The sequence below is a fragment of the Somniosus microcephalus genome, chromosome 16 (assembly GCF_052327205.1).
Source record: "Somniosus microcephalus isolate GS21.2 chromosome 16, FLI_Smic_1.0, whole genome shotgun sequence".
Classification (NCBI taxonomy): Eukaryota; Metazoa; Chordata; class Chondrichthyes; order Squaliformes; family Somniosidae; genus Somniosus; species Somniosus microcephalus.
In genome coordinates this window covers 29,528,189-29,547,252 of record NC_141002.1, presented here as the reverse complement: position 1 = coordinate 29,547,252, position 19,064 = coordinate 29,528,189, and the positions used below count along the sequence as shown (strand labels likewise).

The following is a 19,064-nucleotide window of genomic DNA, read 5'->3' as shown; positions in this document are numbered from 1 at the left end:
TACTGCGTGCAGTTTTGGTTTCCATATTTAAGAAAAGATATACTTGCTCTCGAGGCGGTTCAGAGAAGGTTCACTCGGTTGATTCCGGAGATGAGGGGGTTGACGTATGAGGAAAGGTTGAGTAGGTTGGGACTCCACTCATTGGAGTTCAGAAGAATGAGAGGCGATCTTATCGAAACATATAAGATTGTGAGGGGGCTTGATCGGGTGGATGCGGGGAGGATGTTTCCACTGATGGGTGAGACTAGAACTAGGGGGCATAATCTAAGAATAAGGGGCTGCCCTTTCAAAACTGAGATGAGGAGAAACTTCTTCACTCAGAGGGTAGTAAATCTATGGAATTTGCTACCCCAGAGAGCTGTGGAAGCTGCAACATTAAATAAATTTAAAATGGAGATAAACAGTTTCCTAGCAGATAAGGGAATTAGGGATTACGGGGAGAGGGCAGGGAAGTGGACGTGAGTCTAGATTCGGATCAGCCATGATCCTATTGAATGGCGGAGCAGGCCCAAGGGGCCGTATGGCCTACTCCTGCTCCTACTTCTTATGTTCTTATGTACACAGTGACAGACCTGCACCCACCAGTACTGTAACACAATGTTGTACAGTGACAGACCTGTACCTACCAGTACAGTATCCCAGTGTTACCCAGTGACAGACCTGTACCCACCAGTACTGTACCCCAGTGCTACCCAGTGACGGACCTGTACCCACCAGAACTGTACCCAAGTATTATATAGTGACAGTCCTGTACCCACTAGTACTGTACTCCAGTGTTACCCAGTGACAGGCCTGTACCCACCAGTACTATATGCCAGTGCTATACAGTGACAGACCTGCACCCACCAGTACTGTACCCTAGTGCTTGACAGTGACTGTCCTGTACTCACAAGTGCTGTACCCCAGTGTTACACAGTGATAGACCTGCACCCACTTGCACTGTACCCCAGTGTTATACATTGACTGTCCTGTAGCCACCAGTACTGTACAATAGTGTTACACAGTGACAGACCTGTGCCCACCTGTACTGTTTCCCAGTGTTACACAGTGACAGTCCTGTACCCACCAGTACTGTACCCCAGTGTTACACAGTGACAGTCCTGTACCAACCAGTACTGTACCCCAGTGTTACACAGTGACAGGCCTGTGCTCACCTGTACTGTTTCCCAGTGTTACACAGTGACAGACCTGCACCCACCAGTAATGTATCCCAGTGATATAGTGACAGACCTACATCCACCAGTACTGTATCCCAGTGTTGCACAGTGACTGTCCTGTACCCACCTGTACTGTACCCCACTGTTACACAGGGACAGACCTGTACCCACCAGTACTGTACCCCAGTGTTACGCAGGGACAGACCTGTACCCACCAGTACTGTACCACAGTGTTACACAGTGACTCTCCTGTACCCACCAGTACTGTACCCCAGTGTTACACAGTGACTCTCCTGTACCCACCAGTACTGTATCTCAGTGTTGCACAGTGACTGTCCTGTACCCACCAGTACTGTACCCAGTGTTACACAGTGACAGACCTGCACCCACCAGTACTGTAACCAGTGTTACACAGTGACTCTCCTGTACCCACCAGTACTGTACCCGTGTCAGTGACAGACATGTACCCACCAGTTCTGTACCCGTGTTACACAGTGACAGACCTGTACCCACCAGTGCTGTACCCCAGTGTTACACAGTGACTGTCCTGTACCTCACCAGTACTCTATCCCTGTGTTACACAGTGACAGACCTGCATCCACCAGTACTGTGCCCCAGTGTTACACAGTGACAGACCTGCACCCACCAGTACTGTACCCCAGTGTTACAGAGTGACTGTCCTGTACCCACCAGTACTCTACCCCAGTGTTACAGAGTGACTGTCCTGTACCCACCTGCACTGTACCCCAATGTTACACAGTGACAGACCTTCACCCACCAGAACTGTGCCCCAGTGTTGTTCAGTAACTGACCTGTACTCATCAGTACTGTACCCCAGTGTGGACATGGCCTGCTTAACATATAACCGATGATCGTATGGCTGCGTTTTCTTCACAATTCAAGTAGGCAGAGAGTGGAAGGTGCTTGTACCCATCATTACACTTTACTGAAATCGCAGTAGTAATCACTTGTGCCTTTTAGTTGATTATTGCAGCTGGCAAGTGAAAGGGTTACAGTCTGTAGTCGAGACATTATCTCAAGTCGTGCACAAATTTGGCAGATCCCCTGTTAATGTCGCCATGAGAGTAGTGGAGAGGGGAAGTTCAGATGAATGCATAAACATGAAGGGGTAGAGTTTCCACTTTGGGCGCAGTCGGCGATCCAGGAGCAAATCGTGCCTAAAATTGCTTTAGTTTTGAGAAGTGTTTCTTTTTCTCGAAATTCCGTTCAAACACATTTACATATCGCTGGATGCAAAATCTGCCATGAACCAGCACAATCGGGCAGCATTTTAGAACATAATTTAAAAAAATATATCTTTTGCTTTAAAAAATATTCAAATTGAAGCCGATTTTTCACATGTAATTGCAGTAGAGATAGATGGATAATGATCAAGAATGGGCACTCTCCCTCCCCACCCCCCTCAGCTCATGGGCACTGGCAGCAGCCAATATTTTTTAGGCACACAGGATTTAAGTTTGGACTGTGAGCAGCCGTTTTCCCCTTGCTGAATTGGTAGAGTTCTGAGACCGAGAACTGAGGTGAGTTCAAGAATGGAAATTAGTTTACAAAAGAAATGCTAAATTCAGCCAAAATTATATACAAATGCACTTTGGTGCATTAACTAAGGCAAAGGAGATCACATTCTGGCCAGGATAGGAAACAGGTATTATAAAGGTTATTCATTCTACCTCTATTATAGTTCTTAGATTTACAATGAGGAGAGGTCAGAGAGGGGAAATTCTAGAAAGGGCATGCAAATTGTCGCCACCTCTCGAGCAGAATCCTTTGTTGAACATTCACTTTGCCCATTCTAAGAGGCGATGGAACAAGTAAAGGCCGCTCAACCAATCAAGTCCATTCGTTCCAAAGATCCCTCAGCAGGCATAGTGTAAATGAAAGAAAAACTATGCCCTGGCTGAAATTCATATCACTCATTCAAATTCTGTGATAAATATTGACATGAATCTTGCCATTCATGTAGAAATGACTTATGAAATAATACAGGGCGGCCTGCTGGTGGCGCTGTCCAGGGAGAGTATAAATACTCGGGCATGGGCCCAGCTTGCTCAGGACATTTTGTAAACAGGAACTAGTGAAGGACAACTAGATCTCCATGTTGTGAAACAATCGATTAAAGCCTTGTTTAATACTCAGACCAAGTGCCTAGTAGTTTTCTTACATCAAATATTCTCTGTCATGTCCTATTATAGTCAGCAATATGAGCCATTTTTACTAAATTATATAATTTGCTACCCACTTTTAGAGCAGAAGAAAAGTCAAGAGACCATTTGACCCATCAAAGCTCATCCCTCATGGCAGCTAGTTGTATTTTGGTTGACCCCAATATTTGTTGCCCATTGGCTTTGCTTAAGTCAACAGAGGGGTGATTTCTGTTCTAAATTGACTTTTTACGGCTTTGGATGTGTTTGTTTTGGTTATAAAAAGCACTCCACGAGATTCTAATCTGGTAATACTATCATCACATGACACTGAGTAATGGGCCACTATTTTGAGAATGCTCCAATGTGCAACCTAAAGCCATGTACAATATGTTACACGGATACTATCTGGCAACACGCCAAACACGCATTACCTTTTTGCTTGTGTGGAAGGAAGTAGATAAAACAAAGACAACAATGAAAATTCAATCATTTTTAGTCAATAATTTTCAATAAAAAATACCAGATAAATACAGGAGAAACATTTCATGGTATTTACTGAACCTTTCCTTAACAAATGATATCAACAATATCGATTACAGTGGAGCCTATTTATGATCAACTCGTTTTAATTTTCTTCAATTCTTTTTTGCTAGCCTCCCAGTTAGGACAGCAGGTGAAACTGAGCCTTGGGCTTCTCTGCAGCAGTGTTCAATGCTGCTCTTTGTCACGCCTTGAGGCAGAGTGTCTCTTTAGCAGTCCTCCCCACCCAACCCCCCTCCCCACTAAAATGGTGCAAGCAGCCACCACAAGGTGCTGCGTCTAACATCCCAGCCAAGATTGGTGCCCATGGGAGGTGCGCGAATTGGAGTGTTGGCCAAGCCATGCGGTCTCACCCAGGCCCCCTCAGTGGGTCTCAAATCACCGCGTTAAAGGCAAATGGGCTGCAAGCATAGCGTTTTAAGATGCAGCAAACTGGATGCTGTGTCAATACGACTAAGATCAAGTGCCTTTTAAGGGTCAACTTTTTCTTTGGTAACGTGGAGTTAATTTTATTAGGGATCCACTGTAATAAAAAAATTTAAACTGGAAGCCATTTACATTCCAGTACACACCTTGTCAACATAGGATCACTCCACCACTGCTTACATTCACCGGTTTCACAACGTTGCTCAGTGTAAATCATGTACCACATAGAATTATTTGCTAGCGTTTCACCAAAATTCATGCAGAACTTATACCGTCAGTGTCATGCTAGGAATGATTATGACTAATGCATATTCTCTTAAGAAGTGCAAAAATGTGTACACGTAGCCAAGTGAAACTTGTAGGCTCTTGTCAGATGGGAGCACTGACTGGAGAAATGAGGGAATAAACATAAAGTGGATCACACTGCGATGTTGCTCATCATTCGGCTTTGTGCCACAGTAAAACTGTGAAGCATTCATTACATGGATGAGAGGCTTCGAGCTTGTAAACTTAATAAATTCCATTTCAAAATACTACACTCCTTTCTGTTGCTGCAGCTGAGTGCTTAATGTAATATTATATTAATCCAGAAATATAATTTGCTCTTTCCTCCCGTGTGTTTTCCTCGAAAAAGGCGGAAGTTCATTTGGTCCCAGTTCAGTAAGCAAAGCCTAATGCAATGTTCTTTTAAGATCGACTGTGTGCTGTGTCTTGGGTAACTACAGCTGGCAGTCTTGGATGAGGAGAAAAACTTTTTCCGTCATCTTCGCTGATGTCTCCCCTGCCATTCTATAATGTCTTGCTACGTCTTTTCTGGATTTAACGCACACATTATGGCAACAGCAAATTGCTCTGAAGCCGCCAGATTTGAGTGAAATGGACTTGTAATCAAAACAAGTTCGGGCAGTTTAATTAGCTTAGGAGCACTGAAGTAAATGATTCAAGATGCCTTATCTTAACTCAGTTTTCTACAGCTCAAAGGCGGTGGCACTTCTAGTAGTAAAACCGCTGAGCTCACATATGGTTCTCGTATGCTCAGTAGCATGGCAGCAGAACTTCTAGTGTGGATTTAAACACAAGTGTGGTGTTGTCGCAGAGAAAAACAAATATTTTAAACGCACAACTACCTGGTCTATCATTTGTATTGTTCACCCTGGATACTGCAGCTTGTTCTGCACTGTTTCCGCCTGTGAACCACGGGTTTGTGGCGGCTCTGAATGTTTTAGCTGGCCTGCACGTGAATGTTCACTGCACGCACCTCGAGGTGACCGTGGAATCGAAGGTAACATTTTTGCTTCTACAAGTGGTCTGAAAGCTGGAATGTGCTGCGTTATTTCTAACGCGCCTGGGGATGTTTTACTGTGTTAAAGGCGCTATATAAATGCAAGTGTTGTTGTTGTGTTTCCTTGTTGCTTTCCTTGGATGTTTATCAGCTATCCCACATTGTATGTATTGCCTGAAATAAAAGCTTAATGGAAAAATAGCACCATATGTCAAGCAATTTGGGGTTTGGTGAAACTGATGTACGTCTCTACACCCCGTGATCATTTTTCTATAACTTTCAACTAAAACAGAACCCCTTGCAGATGTGCCAGATTTCTGTAAATACCCAGAAAATAAGCATGAAAATGTATATTATACATTATTTGTACAGTCCTAGATCTTCCAAACCATAGATCAGCCATGATCTAACTGAATGGTGAAACAGGCTCGAGGGGCTAAATGGCCTACTCCTGTTCCTAAGTTCCTGACCTCATTTAGAATAGACTTGGGTCAAGCCTAGTGTATACGCAGATAATGTCCATTTACTGTGGCTGACTAGGTCATAAAATAAAACGTAAGTGAGTTATTTCCATCATTTTCGGGAGGCGTGGACATTTCGCATTAAATTACACTTGAACCCGCAACCCAAAAAAACTCTGAATTTTGCAAAACATTCCTTTATTACAAATAAATCCGTCGTATAAAAATTTGACATGCTTCAACCGTTGCATTTATTTAAGTGTCACGCAGAGCTGCAATCCAGCTAGTCGGTACATATAACAAGCCCTTTTTTTGCATTACGCAGGGCAGAGAAAGCCTTTCAAAACTAAGTTGAACAAGAATGAAAAGTTGCACAATCACAAAACTTACAAGTAGAACAACAGGCATGGGTTCACTCTGGCCGACATTACCCGCCGAAAACAACGGACGACCGCACGATGACCTGTTTGTGTTTTCCTCGTCACCGGAGCCTGTGTCTTGGAATACACATGGGGACACCTCATCCTATTGAGCTGGGGCTGCTCTTCCTTCAGCCTGATGGCAGGTTGTACTCGCTGAGCGCTTTCCAAATGATGAGACACGAGGGTTCATTTTCATACATGCAGTCTTTTCAGACTACTTCAAGCTTTTTACCACTCAAGTCAGTTTGCATGGTTGCTGTAGCTGATATACGTCGTCTTGGTAGAAGAAGCTGTTGAAGACAGATCCACAAGACAGATTTGAACAACTCTTAGGGATGAAAGACTTCAGTTATGTGAAGAGACTAGAGAAGCTGAGATTGTTCTCCTTAAAGCAGAGAAGGTTGCGGAGTGGGGGCTATTAAATAGAGGACTTCAAAATTATGAAGGGTTTTGATAGAATAAATAAGGAGAAACTGCTTCCACTGGCAGGAGGGTCAGTAACCAGAGGACACAGATTTATGATAATTGACAAATTATTGGGAGATGAGGAGAATTTTTTTACACTGCGACTTATGATCTGGAATGTACTGCCTCAAAGGGGGCAGATTCAATAGTTACATTCAAAAGGGAACTGGATATATACTTGAAAGGGAAAGATTTGTAGGGCTATGGGGAAAGAGCAGGGGAGTGGGACTAATTGGATAGCTTTTTCAGTGAGCCAGCACACGCACAATGGGCCGAATGGCCTCCTCCTGTGTTGTATGTTTCTGTAGTTAACAGTAATCACACAATTTTTATTCCTAATACAATGCACCTATTAAGATGATAGAATGACAACATTTTTAGTGCTTGTGCTATATTCAATATTATTTAAGGTTATGAATTCAACCCAAGCTTGTTGAATGCAGTTTTACCATAGTTTTGGTGCACAGTGTGTTTTTTTATTCGTTCCTGGGATGTGGGCGTCACTAGCAAAGTCAGCATTTATTGCCCATCCCTAGTTGCTCTTGAGAAGGAGGTGGTGGGCCTTCTTCTTGATCCACTGCAGTCCGTGTGGTGAAGGTACTCCCACAGTGCTGTTAAGTAGGGAGTGCCAGAATTTTGACCCAGCGATGATGAAGGAATGGCGATATATGTCCAAGTCAGGATGGTGTGTGACTTGGAGGGGAACATGGAGGTGGTGGTGTTCCCATGCGCCTGCTGCCCTTGCCTGTTTATTGTGCCAGTTTAAAAAGGACAAAACTGAGATATGCTATTAAACCCTTTTAGACTGAGGGTGATTTTTTCTGATTACCAAGCCTTTTTGAAGGCTGCATAGACTTTTTACGATTGGCGTAAAAATAGTGAAGAATGATTGTACCCGAAAAAAAATTAATTTTGGGAGATTAAATGGAATCACGATGAGCTTCAATTTCTAAAAGTTTCTCTGTGTCTGGGAGATAGACTTAATTTCACTGAATAAGCCTCTTGCTTCTCCATTTGACAAAGCAACATCTTTGCAAAAAAAAAACTTTGTAAAATAATTTTCCATTTATCTACAAACACAGGACGTAACTCACAGCCTTACGTAGTGTCATCGTAACAAAACAGTATACAGCTCTTCTCACTCCAAACATCTTTTCCCGAAGACAATGTCCCTTTAAGGTATTACGTTATTATACTAATTAAAATCCAAAAAGATGTAGTCGGTGACCTAAATATTAGATGCAAATAAAGCAGTATTGAAAATCCTGGTTCTATTCAATGGAGTATTGTTTGGGACAATGGAACACATAAGTGGATTTAATTGCTCATCAAGGAGTCCTTTGTTTGTAGTCCTATCTGCTTTGCACAATGCACATTCAATCACTGCTTAAAATGAAGCTCAAAAATAATGGAATAGCGTACAGTTATAGGATACTGCCTGAAAACAGAGGTCACGTTTTAACTCGAGGTCTAGCATTCATATTCATAAAATGTCATTTACAATTGCCTTATCACGCCCTTGTGCTACAAGCATTCACTTTCATCTGCGTAAGTTAATATCGAATGTAAGTACTAAAAGCAGACCTTGCATAATAGAAGTTCCCTCCTGGAGCAAAGTATCAGAGTGAAATTTCAGGGTTGTTTTAATTGCAGCTTACTAGATATATTATTATTCCTAAAGGTAACCAGATCTTAACTGGAAATAACCACTGTTATGGGGAGCATTGCTCCAACAAGAAGTCCATAGCAGGTTTGTAAATGGAAGGAAAGATCTCTCACAACCTTGGGATGTCCCAAAGGGCTTTACAGTCAATAAAGTACTTCTTTGAAGTGTAGTCACTGTTGTAATGTAGGAAACACAGCAGTTAATGTGTGCACAGCAAGGTCCCACAAACAGCAAGGAGATAATGACCAGATAATTTTTTTTTAAGTTATTTTAGTGACATTGGTTGAGGGATAAATATTGACCATGAAATCGGGAGAACTCCCCTGCTCTTCTTTGACTAATGACGTGGATTCTTTTACATCCACCTGAGAGGGCAGATGTGGCCTCAGTTTAAGATCTCATCCAATAGATGGCACCTCTGACAGTGCAACACTCCCTCAGAATTGCACTGAAGTGTCAGCCTAGATTACGGGCGTAAGTCTCTGGAGTGGGGCTTGAACCCAAAACCTTCTGACTCAGAGGCGAGATCATCTGTTTCATTCGATCAATGCAAAACATCTTGTAAATTGTGATGTCTGTCTGTAATAGTCAGCATCAAGGCACAAATCAGCATGGCTGCTAAAGCGCCCAAATATTTCAACCGTTTCCTCTCTCATCCCTTTTACGATTACATGGTACCTACTTTTGTTATATTTCTCATAGTAAAATTTACTAAATACAACTACATTGGTCATAAATTAGTTCATTCCTATTAAGAGTAAAATTTATTGCTCCACAAAAATTGCTCACATCATCAACCCACTTTTATTTTCTTCCTAACTGCTGCAAACTGTTTTAATCCAGTTGTACGGTAGAACACTTAATGACTGTTGACAAGAGATTGGAGAAAATTTCAGACACAATGTTACAAACTGCTGAAATGAGATGAAACATCATGTTTAATGTCAGCCTTTTACAAGCAGCCTATAAAACATATGGAATCAGCAGTTGCATAAAGATGTGCTTAACTCAAAGACGGACAAGCGCACGATCACCATGAATTTGTTCACAGTAAAAATAGGCTGCTCTTAAACAGAAGCGTAATGTCATAGAGGGAAATGAGAAACATGTTGACACAGGCAATTTGCTCTTGAAACACAATTTCACTGGACAAACACATCAATTTCAGCCTTTGTGGGACCAATTTACAACGAGTTACGTTCAAGCTTACTACTCAAGGGCTCAATAAGTCTAAATATTGTTCAATGAATGTAACTACTGACTTACATAGAACTTACAGCACAGAAACAGGCCATTCGGCCCAACTGCTTTATGGCGGTGTTTATGCTCCACATGAACCTCCTTCCATTCTACTTCATCTAACCCCATCAGCATACCCTTCTGTTCCTTTCCCTTCCATTTAATTATCTAGCTTCTCCTTAAATGCCATTTGCCTCAACTACTCCATGTGATAGCAAGTTACACATTCTAACCACTCGCTGGGTCAAGACTGCAGCCTATCTGATAGTTTCATTTCAATGTAAATGATATTTTAAATGCTAACCTTTCATTTTTAAACCCACATTAAAATGATATATTAATTAAATTAATATCGAGTACATTATTTCAAACCGAATCAAAAATATTAAGGCAGCCAGATCTGAGATATTGGAAACCAAAATTGTTTTATTAAGTACCATAACATCAGTAATCACTGGCTTTCATCAGTCTCAGTTATATTAATCTGCAAGGCTAAGTCCCTTGTTCGGAATAGCTTATGTTTCCCCCCTTTTCTTGCATTATCTGTAACATCTATTGCTGAGACAGCAGCCTGCTCTAGGGCCTCTTCACTGTAAGTGTGCTAGACCTGGGATCAATCTCCTTCCGATTTTCCCTCTTTCCTAGTGAGGAATAATTTGATCTCTCCTCAACAGCTTCCCACAGCTACACAGTTAAATACAGAACAGGTCATGTGGAGGACTCTGTGAATCAGTACGTTGATGCTCTAAGCTGCTGTAACACAAAACTCCCTAACGTTATCTGCGAATGTGGCTCCCTTCCTGAGTCCCCAAAGATTCTCCGCCATCTACAAGGCAAAAGTCAGGAGTGTGACGGAATAAACTTCACTTGCCTGGAAGGGTGCAGCTGTACCAACACTCAAGAAGCTCGACACTATCCAGGACAAAGCAGCCCGCTTGATTAGTACTTCATCCACTAGCCTAAACAGCCACCCATTCCACCAGTGACATACTGTGTACGATCCACAGGATGCACTGCAGCAAGTCACCAAAGTTTCTTTGGCAGCACTTCCCAGATCCACAACCTCCACCGTCTATAAGGATAAGGGCAGCAGGAGCATGGGAACACCATTACTACCAAGTTCCACATATCGCTTCATCATTGTTGGGTCTAAATCCTGGAACTTCCCTACCTAACAGCATTGTGGGAGCACCTCCAACACACCGACTGCAGCGGTTCAAGAAGGCAACCACCACCACCTTCTCAGGGAAACCAGAGATGGACAATAAATGCTGGTCTTGCTAGTGACGCCCTCATCTCAAGATTGATTTTTTTTTTAAGAAGTTTGCAACTAGCTACATTTAAAATGAAATTGGATTATAACAAAAATGGAATTAGAATGTATTTTTAATTATTAGATCGACTATGTAATAGGCACTTTAGCTTACTTAGCAAGAGTAATGTATTTGAAAATTGTATTTGTCGTGTTCATTCAAGAATAGTGAATGAATAGTTTACCAATACTAAAAGAATTGAACCCTCTTATAGCCTTTAAAATGTTATACTCTTTTAATGACACAATTACAACAAACTCATTCCAGAAATATCCTGAAAGTTTTGCATATTTACTTAATGGATAGCTGGGAATGATTAGTTGTCAGTAATCTAATGTCATGTCCAACTATGAAAGTGAAGCTCAACTCTGCTATAAATATCATCAGGACCTGCCGATTGGATTGCAATCTTCAAATCAATCCCTAGTACCCGTTACTGATTGTGTAATAAAGATACACTGCTTACATTTAGCGGGGTAGATCTTGACTTTGGCCGCTAGTGTAAAACGGTGATAGCGACTCAGCAGCCCATTTTACATCTTTCCCGATTTTTATTTCCATTAAAGTCAATGGAAGAGATGTCAAACCAGCTGCCGACTCGCTATCACACGCTTTACACTATCGCATAAAGTCAAAATCTACTCCGTTCTGTTTGGATGGTTGGTCTTTTTCTTAGACTATTTTGGCAGTAGTCGTTTTCACAGATGTTATCAATGGTGTCCATGTGCTTGTTGTGCAACAATATTGATTGAAGAGGGTTAGCTATTTGCATGATGCTGTAATGCTTGGGCAGATTCACAAAATATCGGCAGCTGATAATTGGCAAATTCACAAGATCCTTACAGGTGAGGGAGGCCTTTCAGCCCATCTTAATTCATCCATCCAGAAAGACCCTCTCTATGCAGCTGATGAAATAATTGATTGTGTTTGAGATGAACAAATGACAGTACCCTAGATTTGGGCATGTCTAGGGTGTTGGACAGTCTTGGCCATTTTCAGTTCTCTATGGCATCACCTAGCACAAGTATACAAACAGCTGATAACTGGTCAGGAATAACTAAAAGATGGTGGGAACTTGCTAATCATGGCATTTTCTAATAAGTGCATGGATTACAATGATCCATCATTTCTTTTAATCTTTTCATGCATTGATTTTTACAAGGCAGATTTTAGTATTGTAAAGCTCACAGATACTATCTTAGATTCTCTCAGCCTGTCCACTTTGTGCATTGTGGCAATCTGGGGATGTGCAGATGACAACGTGATAACATTCATGCTTTGTTATGTTTCTGAAATCAAAATGCCTTGCAACCAATAAACTAGATGCTAAAGGGGCCAGATGATGCAGAGATTTTAAGAGCCCTCTATTTGTGTTCATTGTGTACAAGAACAGTGCATGATTAAAATTGTACTTACTGTTGGTTTCAAGGCTTTCGCAGAGTTCAGTTTTGACCTCTCCATTTGGTCTGTCACTTGCTTTTTGTGACAGTTTGCTTGACATTGTGGCTGCCGTCACTACTGCCTTGAAGCTACGCTTGCGTTTTTGCACATTCTGCTCTGGATGAAAGATGATAATGTAAACCTTAGGCATGTACAGCATGCCAAGAGATACAGAAGCACTTAAACTCATGGAAATAGTGAGGGTTGTTGTCTGAATGTACATCTGCAAAAAAAAAATAGGAAAGACAAGATATTTTAATTGAAGGTCATGAACCACTGATGTATACAGACCAAATTCATTACTCCTATCAAACAGACTGTACACTGATTGAACAATGGAAGGATGTGGTGCAAGAAGAATTTGATTTGTTCATACAAGAGGGAAGAAATCACATTACTTTTCTGCAAAATTATAACAGCTAATTTTGTGCTATTGAAATGTTATCTAAGCTAAGAAATTACTGTTTGCAATCTTAGCATACAACTATTTAACGGTTAACATTCCTTAGTCCACTATTTTAGCGGGTTAAACAGGCTTAATGTCTTTGTTAATATCAAAGCGACGTCATACAAACATGTGAAACATTCCTACTCTACCATTGCAAACAATGATTGGAAGGCTATCATTTCTCAATCTTGATTCATTCTTGAAACAAGCTTCAAACCACACTGATGCAAATTGTGGATATCTTAGATTTAATGTACAAAGTACCCACTGGAATCCAGTTCCTGTACCCTGCAACGGCACAAGTATCTACTTGAAATCCTTAGACTTGTATATATGGTTCTACAGAACCAAAATCTAGTACAAGGATGAAAACATTAGCCTTCCTTCTTTTTCAGATGCTGACTGGACTTTTGTCTATTTCCAGCATTTTCCACTTCTAATCACTTGATCAGCTCAGTAAAAACAAATTTCAGTGTGAGTGTTTTCCACTTGCTTGTGAGCAGCAATTCAGTGCCTTGAGGAGACAGATTGCTGACAACATTTTGCCATCAGACAAAGCCAGAAGGCTCTCTGCTGCTGCTGAAATGCAAGGAACCAAAAATACTGTGCCTTTCAACAACATCAACTTGTATTTATATAGTGACTTTAATGTAGTAAAACATCCTAAGGAGCTGCACATGTGTGTTATCGGACAAAATTTGACACCGAGCCACATAAGGAGATATTAGGACAGGTGACCAGACACTTGGTCAAAGAGGTAGGTTTTAAGGAGTGACTTAAAGGAGGAGGGAGAGGTAGAGGTGGAAAGGCTTGGGGGTGGCAGGGGAGGGGGAATTCCAGAACTTAGGGCCTTGGCAGCTGAAGGCACGGCTGCTAATGGTGTGGCGAAGAAAATCGGGGATGCACAAGAGGCCAGAATTGGAGGAGCACCGAGTTCTCGAAGGATTGTAGGGCTGGAGGAGGTTATAGAAATAGGAAGAGGCAATGCCATGGAGGGATTTGAAAACAGCGATGAGAATTTTAAATTTGAGGTGTTGCTGGACTGGGAGCCAATGTAGGTCAGCGAGCACAGGTGTGATGGGTGAATGGGACTTGGTGCAAGTTAGGATAAGGGCAACAGAGCTTTGGATGAGCTGAAATTTATGGAGGGTGGAAGATGGAAGGCTGACCAGGAGAGCATTGGAGTAGTCCAGTCTGGAGGTAACAAAGGCATGGATGAGGGTTTCAGTAGCACATGGGCTGAGGTAGGAGTGGAGATTGGTGATATTCCGGAGGTGTAAGTAGGTGGTCTTGGTGGTGAAGAGAATACGAGGCCTTACAAAAGGTGTATAATTATCTCAGCAGAGAACACAATTATCATCAACCGACAGGAAAACTAGCAAACATTGTTTTTAAATCTCAAATCTTCCAATGCAAGTCCTCCTTGTGTAAAATTTCCCATTCAATTCACACATTGTTTCCCAATGTCATCAGCCAGGGACAAGAGCATGTTAATCACCTTTCAAAAGAACTTAATGGCTGCAATTAGACATGTGGAAATATCCCCACCGTGTTGATGAAAGTTGAGAAAAGAAACCAGTGCTAGAGACCTGAAGACAGGAGGATTCGGCAAGTTGACTATAAGTTGTTTGGACGCTGAAGCTTTACTTCAAGGATTACAGTGCTCCGCATTTAAATAGGTTGTCCTGATTCTAACTGAAGTGAAAAGCATGCCTTTTGGCAAAGAATAAATATACATTATCTATAAAAGTTATTTGGTGATTTATCATTGTCTGCAGCATCTAGTCATGTGGATACAACAAATGTATCTGCCCAGGAGCAGACTCTAATGAAGCAACAAGAGCAGTCTTTTACTTTTCAATGCATGACGATTCAACTAAGCACAGACCTGCAGTACAGAATAGACCCAACATCACTTGATTGGTAATGCATTTTATTAATGATGTTTAGATAGCTATAACTTCAAGCTATAAAATAACTTCTACAATATTGGAGACTCAAATCCTATCCCTCTGTCTACTTTCTATCATTTTATCTTTAACTATTTCTCTTTTTCTTCCCATAGTTATAACCCCTGGATAGCTTGCTCCATTTTGGAGATTTGGTGAGCCACAAAGTGCTGTTATTCTTGATGCCAATGGAAGACTGAGATAGTTCTTCAACTTGTCCACCGGGCGTAAAACTGGCATTGCAGATCTGCTGCCCGTTACAGAAACCGCCTGATTGGCCTTTCCATTGCTTGCCAATCCATACCATCTGGCAAGTTAAAATCTACCTCATTGACTCAGCCAATAGGAGCTTTTAGCTCCTTAGGATGAGATGGATTGAGTATCAAATAAAGGTACCATTAATCACTGAATATGTAGTGACCCTTATTCATTCAGTGAAAGATCCACGACATAACATTATGGCCTAGAAATTGGGTTGGGGCGCCAAAGTGGCGCAAAAGTCGCCTGAGCGCAGGATTTAGCGCAGCGATCGGAGTAATACCGATCGCCAGAAATTCAGTTTCAGTGCCCCTCGAGGGACACGGGGCGAAGCTCGAGGCGCTCCGCGTCCCTCTTAGGGCGCTGAAACTGATTATCGCAGCGCAACGTGCCGCAACGCCACACGCTGCAGCACGGCACGCTGCGGTACTGCAGGCCTTCCTCCCACTGTTAAGGGGGAAGTGCCTGCAACAGCGCGATTCCCGCTCGCGAGTGCCGGCAAATGAGCCTGGCACCAAGGAGAAGTGCCAGGCTCTTGGGAAACAGCCAGCAATGCCACAGGGGGTGGGGGGTTAGGAGGCTGGGGACGGAGGCGCTGGCAGGCGGCCGCCGAAAAAGCGGCTGCCCCGCACCTCCACCTTAACTTGCGCCGCTGCCGGCACAGTAAGGCCCCGTGAACCGGGTGCGGGTAGCGAACGGCGCAACTGCGGTGTTCGCTACCAAATATCGCGAACGGGGCACGAATGGGGCACTGCGCACACCAATGACGTCATCGGTGGTGGCGCAGCGCAACAGGCTAACGCCACCATTAGCGCCCCTCCTGAATATCATGGGAGGTGCAGCCAGTGGCGCTACAGCCACTGCCTGCCTCTTTAGGCGCTAACAGGTGGCGCTACTCACCCAATTTCTCCCCCTATGTGTCAGCCATGGCTCAGTGGCAGTATTCTTGCCTCTGAGTCAGAAGGTTGTGGGTTCATAGTCCTACTCCTGAGATTTGAGCATATAATCTAGGCTGATACCTGAGGGCAGTAGGGAGATGCAGTCTTCCAAAGGAGACGTTAAACCGAAGCCCCATCTGCCCTCTTGTGTGGACATAAAAGATCCCATGGCACTATTCAAAGAGCAAGGGAGTTTTCCCCGGTGTCCTGGCCAATAGTTATCCCTCAACCAATAACACTAAATAAAAAACAGATTACCTGGTCATTGCTGTTTGTGGGACCTTGCTGTGTGCAAATTTTCCTATATTACAACATTTCCTATATTTCAACAGCGACTACACTTCAAAACAAAAGTACTTAATTGGCTGTAAATCACTTTGGGATGTCCTGAGTCATGAAAGGCGCTATATAAATGCAAGTTCTTTCTTTAATTGTCACAATATAAATCAGGTGAGTGCTAAATGAATCACTAAACAAGGAACTAGACCAATTGCTGATCTAGGCTAGAGCAGACAGATATAGGTTAGAGGTAGGAGAGTGATGACAAATGGTGATTACACATCTTGGAAGAGAATCTAAATGGCTGCATCATCCGAATAGCCTTTTCTCTTTCCAACATTCTTATTGAAGTTTTCCGAAGGAACTTAATGGTGGGATCATTCTTCTTCCCATGTTCCTTCTCTTTCCTAAGTTTTAAATAAAACTCAGGGATCATACAAATATGAAAGTTCCAAAAATTAATGCTCTGTATTTTTTTAAATGATGCTAATCCATGGATACTCTAGAATCAGGACTCTAATGGAATTAGTATCAATGGATCTTATCATGCTTGGATGCTTGGATTTTTGATTTTCTCTTACTGGAGAATAAGAATGCAGAATCAAACAATGATTCTCAAAGCAATTAGAACTGGCTGCTCCTTCACTTTCTACATTCGTTGACAGCCTGACATTATTATGGGACAGCTAAACAGATATAATGCAATTTGTGATGTAGGACTAATCCAATCATAAAATAGTTGCAATTTCTGAGCAGTCATGCACAGATTACTGTCTTTCAGTAAAAGGTGAACATCTTTACCTTGTACTCTTTAGAACAATCTCTTTGTCTGTTCTAAATAGGAGCAGAGCTTTCAGAGAACTGATGGGTGGATATTGGTTCTGTCAAATATGTCACCTAAATCTTCACTTTTTATTTTATAGATAAGCTCAGTTCTAGTCATTTAAGTGCATCCCAAATTAATCTTGCATTCGGTGTGAGGATTAAAAAAATAATCACAGAACATTGAATATTCTATAATTCCTTATGAGAAAATATTGCACAAATTCAACTATTCAACTTTAGGTTATACAAATAAGACATTGCCAGAAGCAGTATGACGGTACCACATACCACAATGCAAAAGACAAAGAGCAAGTGAATACTATGAACAGATTCAACTTCCAAAAATTCAAACAAGAAACATCCCCAATTTTTCCCTTTTTTGTTTTCTTTAAAATGGCCAAGTCTTGCCAGTTTCCTGCCTTGCCTTGCCTAGTCATATCACCACTTTATTTGCCCGGAGAAAACATTTGTGGGAATTTTGAGGCATTGGGGGGAATTTTTCGGGGGCTCAGTGGTGGTGGGTCGGGTGGGAATTTTTTTTTTTGATTGCGGGTAGGGGACCTGCTGTCAACCCGCTGCCAGGCTAGTCTCCAGATGTCGGGTCTGTCATCGCAGAACAGACCCGACACCAAGCAGCGGGGGAGGCAATTTAGATTATTAAGAGCTTGTTAACAGGCACTTAAAAACTATTTCAAGCTCACCTTTAGAATTTAAGAGTTCGCCCACGGCTTCCCCGCTGCTCGGGGATCACGTCAGGTGAAGAGGTCGGGAGTTGTGTCAGCATGGGATGATTTACTAACTTGACAGCTGCAAATGGTCTATAAAAGCTCCCATTTCATAGCTGTTCCAAGGTTAGACGCTCTTGCTTACTACATTTGGGAGACAGGTTGAGCTTTATGCAGCTTGCAAGCGTTTGGAGCAAACTCTGTATCCAGTGTCACCTCATTGGAGCAACCTCACTCACCATTGACAGATCGCTTCTGTCATCTCAACCTCACCTGCCATCTATTCCATCAGCACCGGTGCCCTTGAAACTATCTCATCTTGGTCCTCACAATCCCACCACGATCAGTCCCAACACCAGCAGCACCAGGCACACCAGCAGCACCAACAATACCAACCTTCTCTGCAATCAACTGATGCTGCACAGGACACAGGGCTTCAGCACCCGACCACATTGCTGCCCGGGAGGCCAGGGATGGCCTCACCATGGCCAGATTTACTTCACTTGATGCTGTACACCCTGGCTGTCACATGATGTGCCAGGTTGGCACCATCCCACACCAACACCATAAAGCATCCCTACAATGCCCAAGCCATTCCTTTCACACTCATCACCAGTACTGTTATGTCTCACCATTCACTGCAACTCACTATGCCACTTTCAAAGGTGCACACAAATCTGTTCAAGAACACAAAGTGTTGAAAATAAAGATTTCAATGTTTGACAGCACATTAAAAGAAACTTCACATGAACATTGGCTAAAACACCCAAATGCCTACCCTTGTGTGTTGTTACTTGGTATGATTGGACTTGGATGAGGGTGAGTGTGAGGGGTGGCTAGTGAGATGGGGAAGTGATAATGTAGATAGAGAGGGATGGGTGGAGGTGCAAGGTAAGTTGGTGTGAGTAAGGATGTGCAGGAGTAGGGTAGGGAAGGCAGAGTGATGGGGATGTGATGAGTGGCGCAGCAGGATGATGTTGAGTGTGGCTTGGCAGTAACATTTCATGATCTACTGAGATCATCGAAAGGTTTGCGTCACTGCAGCCTGGTCCTCCTGACGACATCC

At 42.5% G+C, this 19,064-nt stretch overlaps 1 protein-coding gene across 2 annotated transcripts in view; it reads right to left on the bottom strand.

The window, feature by feature from the left end:
* Positions 1 to 6,265: 6,265 nt before the first annotated feature.
* The window catches only part of LOC147106044 (metabotropic glutamate receptor 8), a 477,360-nt gene continuing 464,561 nt past the window's right edge, over positions 6,266 to 19,064 (bottom strand). For both annotated transcript variants that reach the window (XM_086008745.1, XM_086008746.1), the window contains exons 9-10: positions 12,553 to 12,799; positions 6,266 to 6,743 (exon numbers count right to left, since the gene is read on the bottom strand). In XM_086008745.1, coding sequence (XP_085864871.1) covers positions 6,694 to 6,743; positions 12,553 to 12,799 — 297 coding nt within the window. In that variant the 3' untranslated portion in view covers positions 6,266 to 6,693. The remainder of the gene's footprint in view (positions 6,744 to 12,552; positions 12,800 to 19,064) is intronic.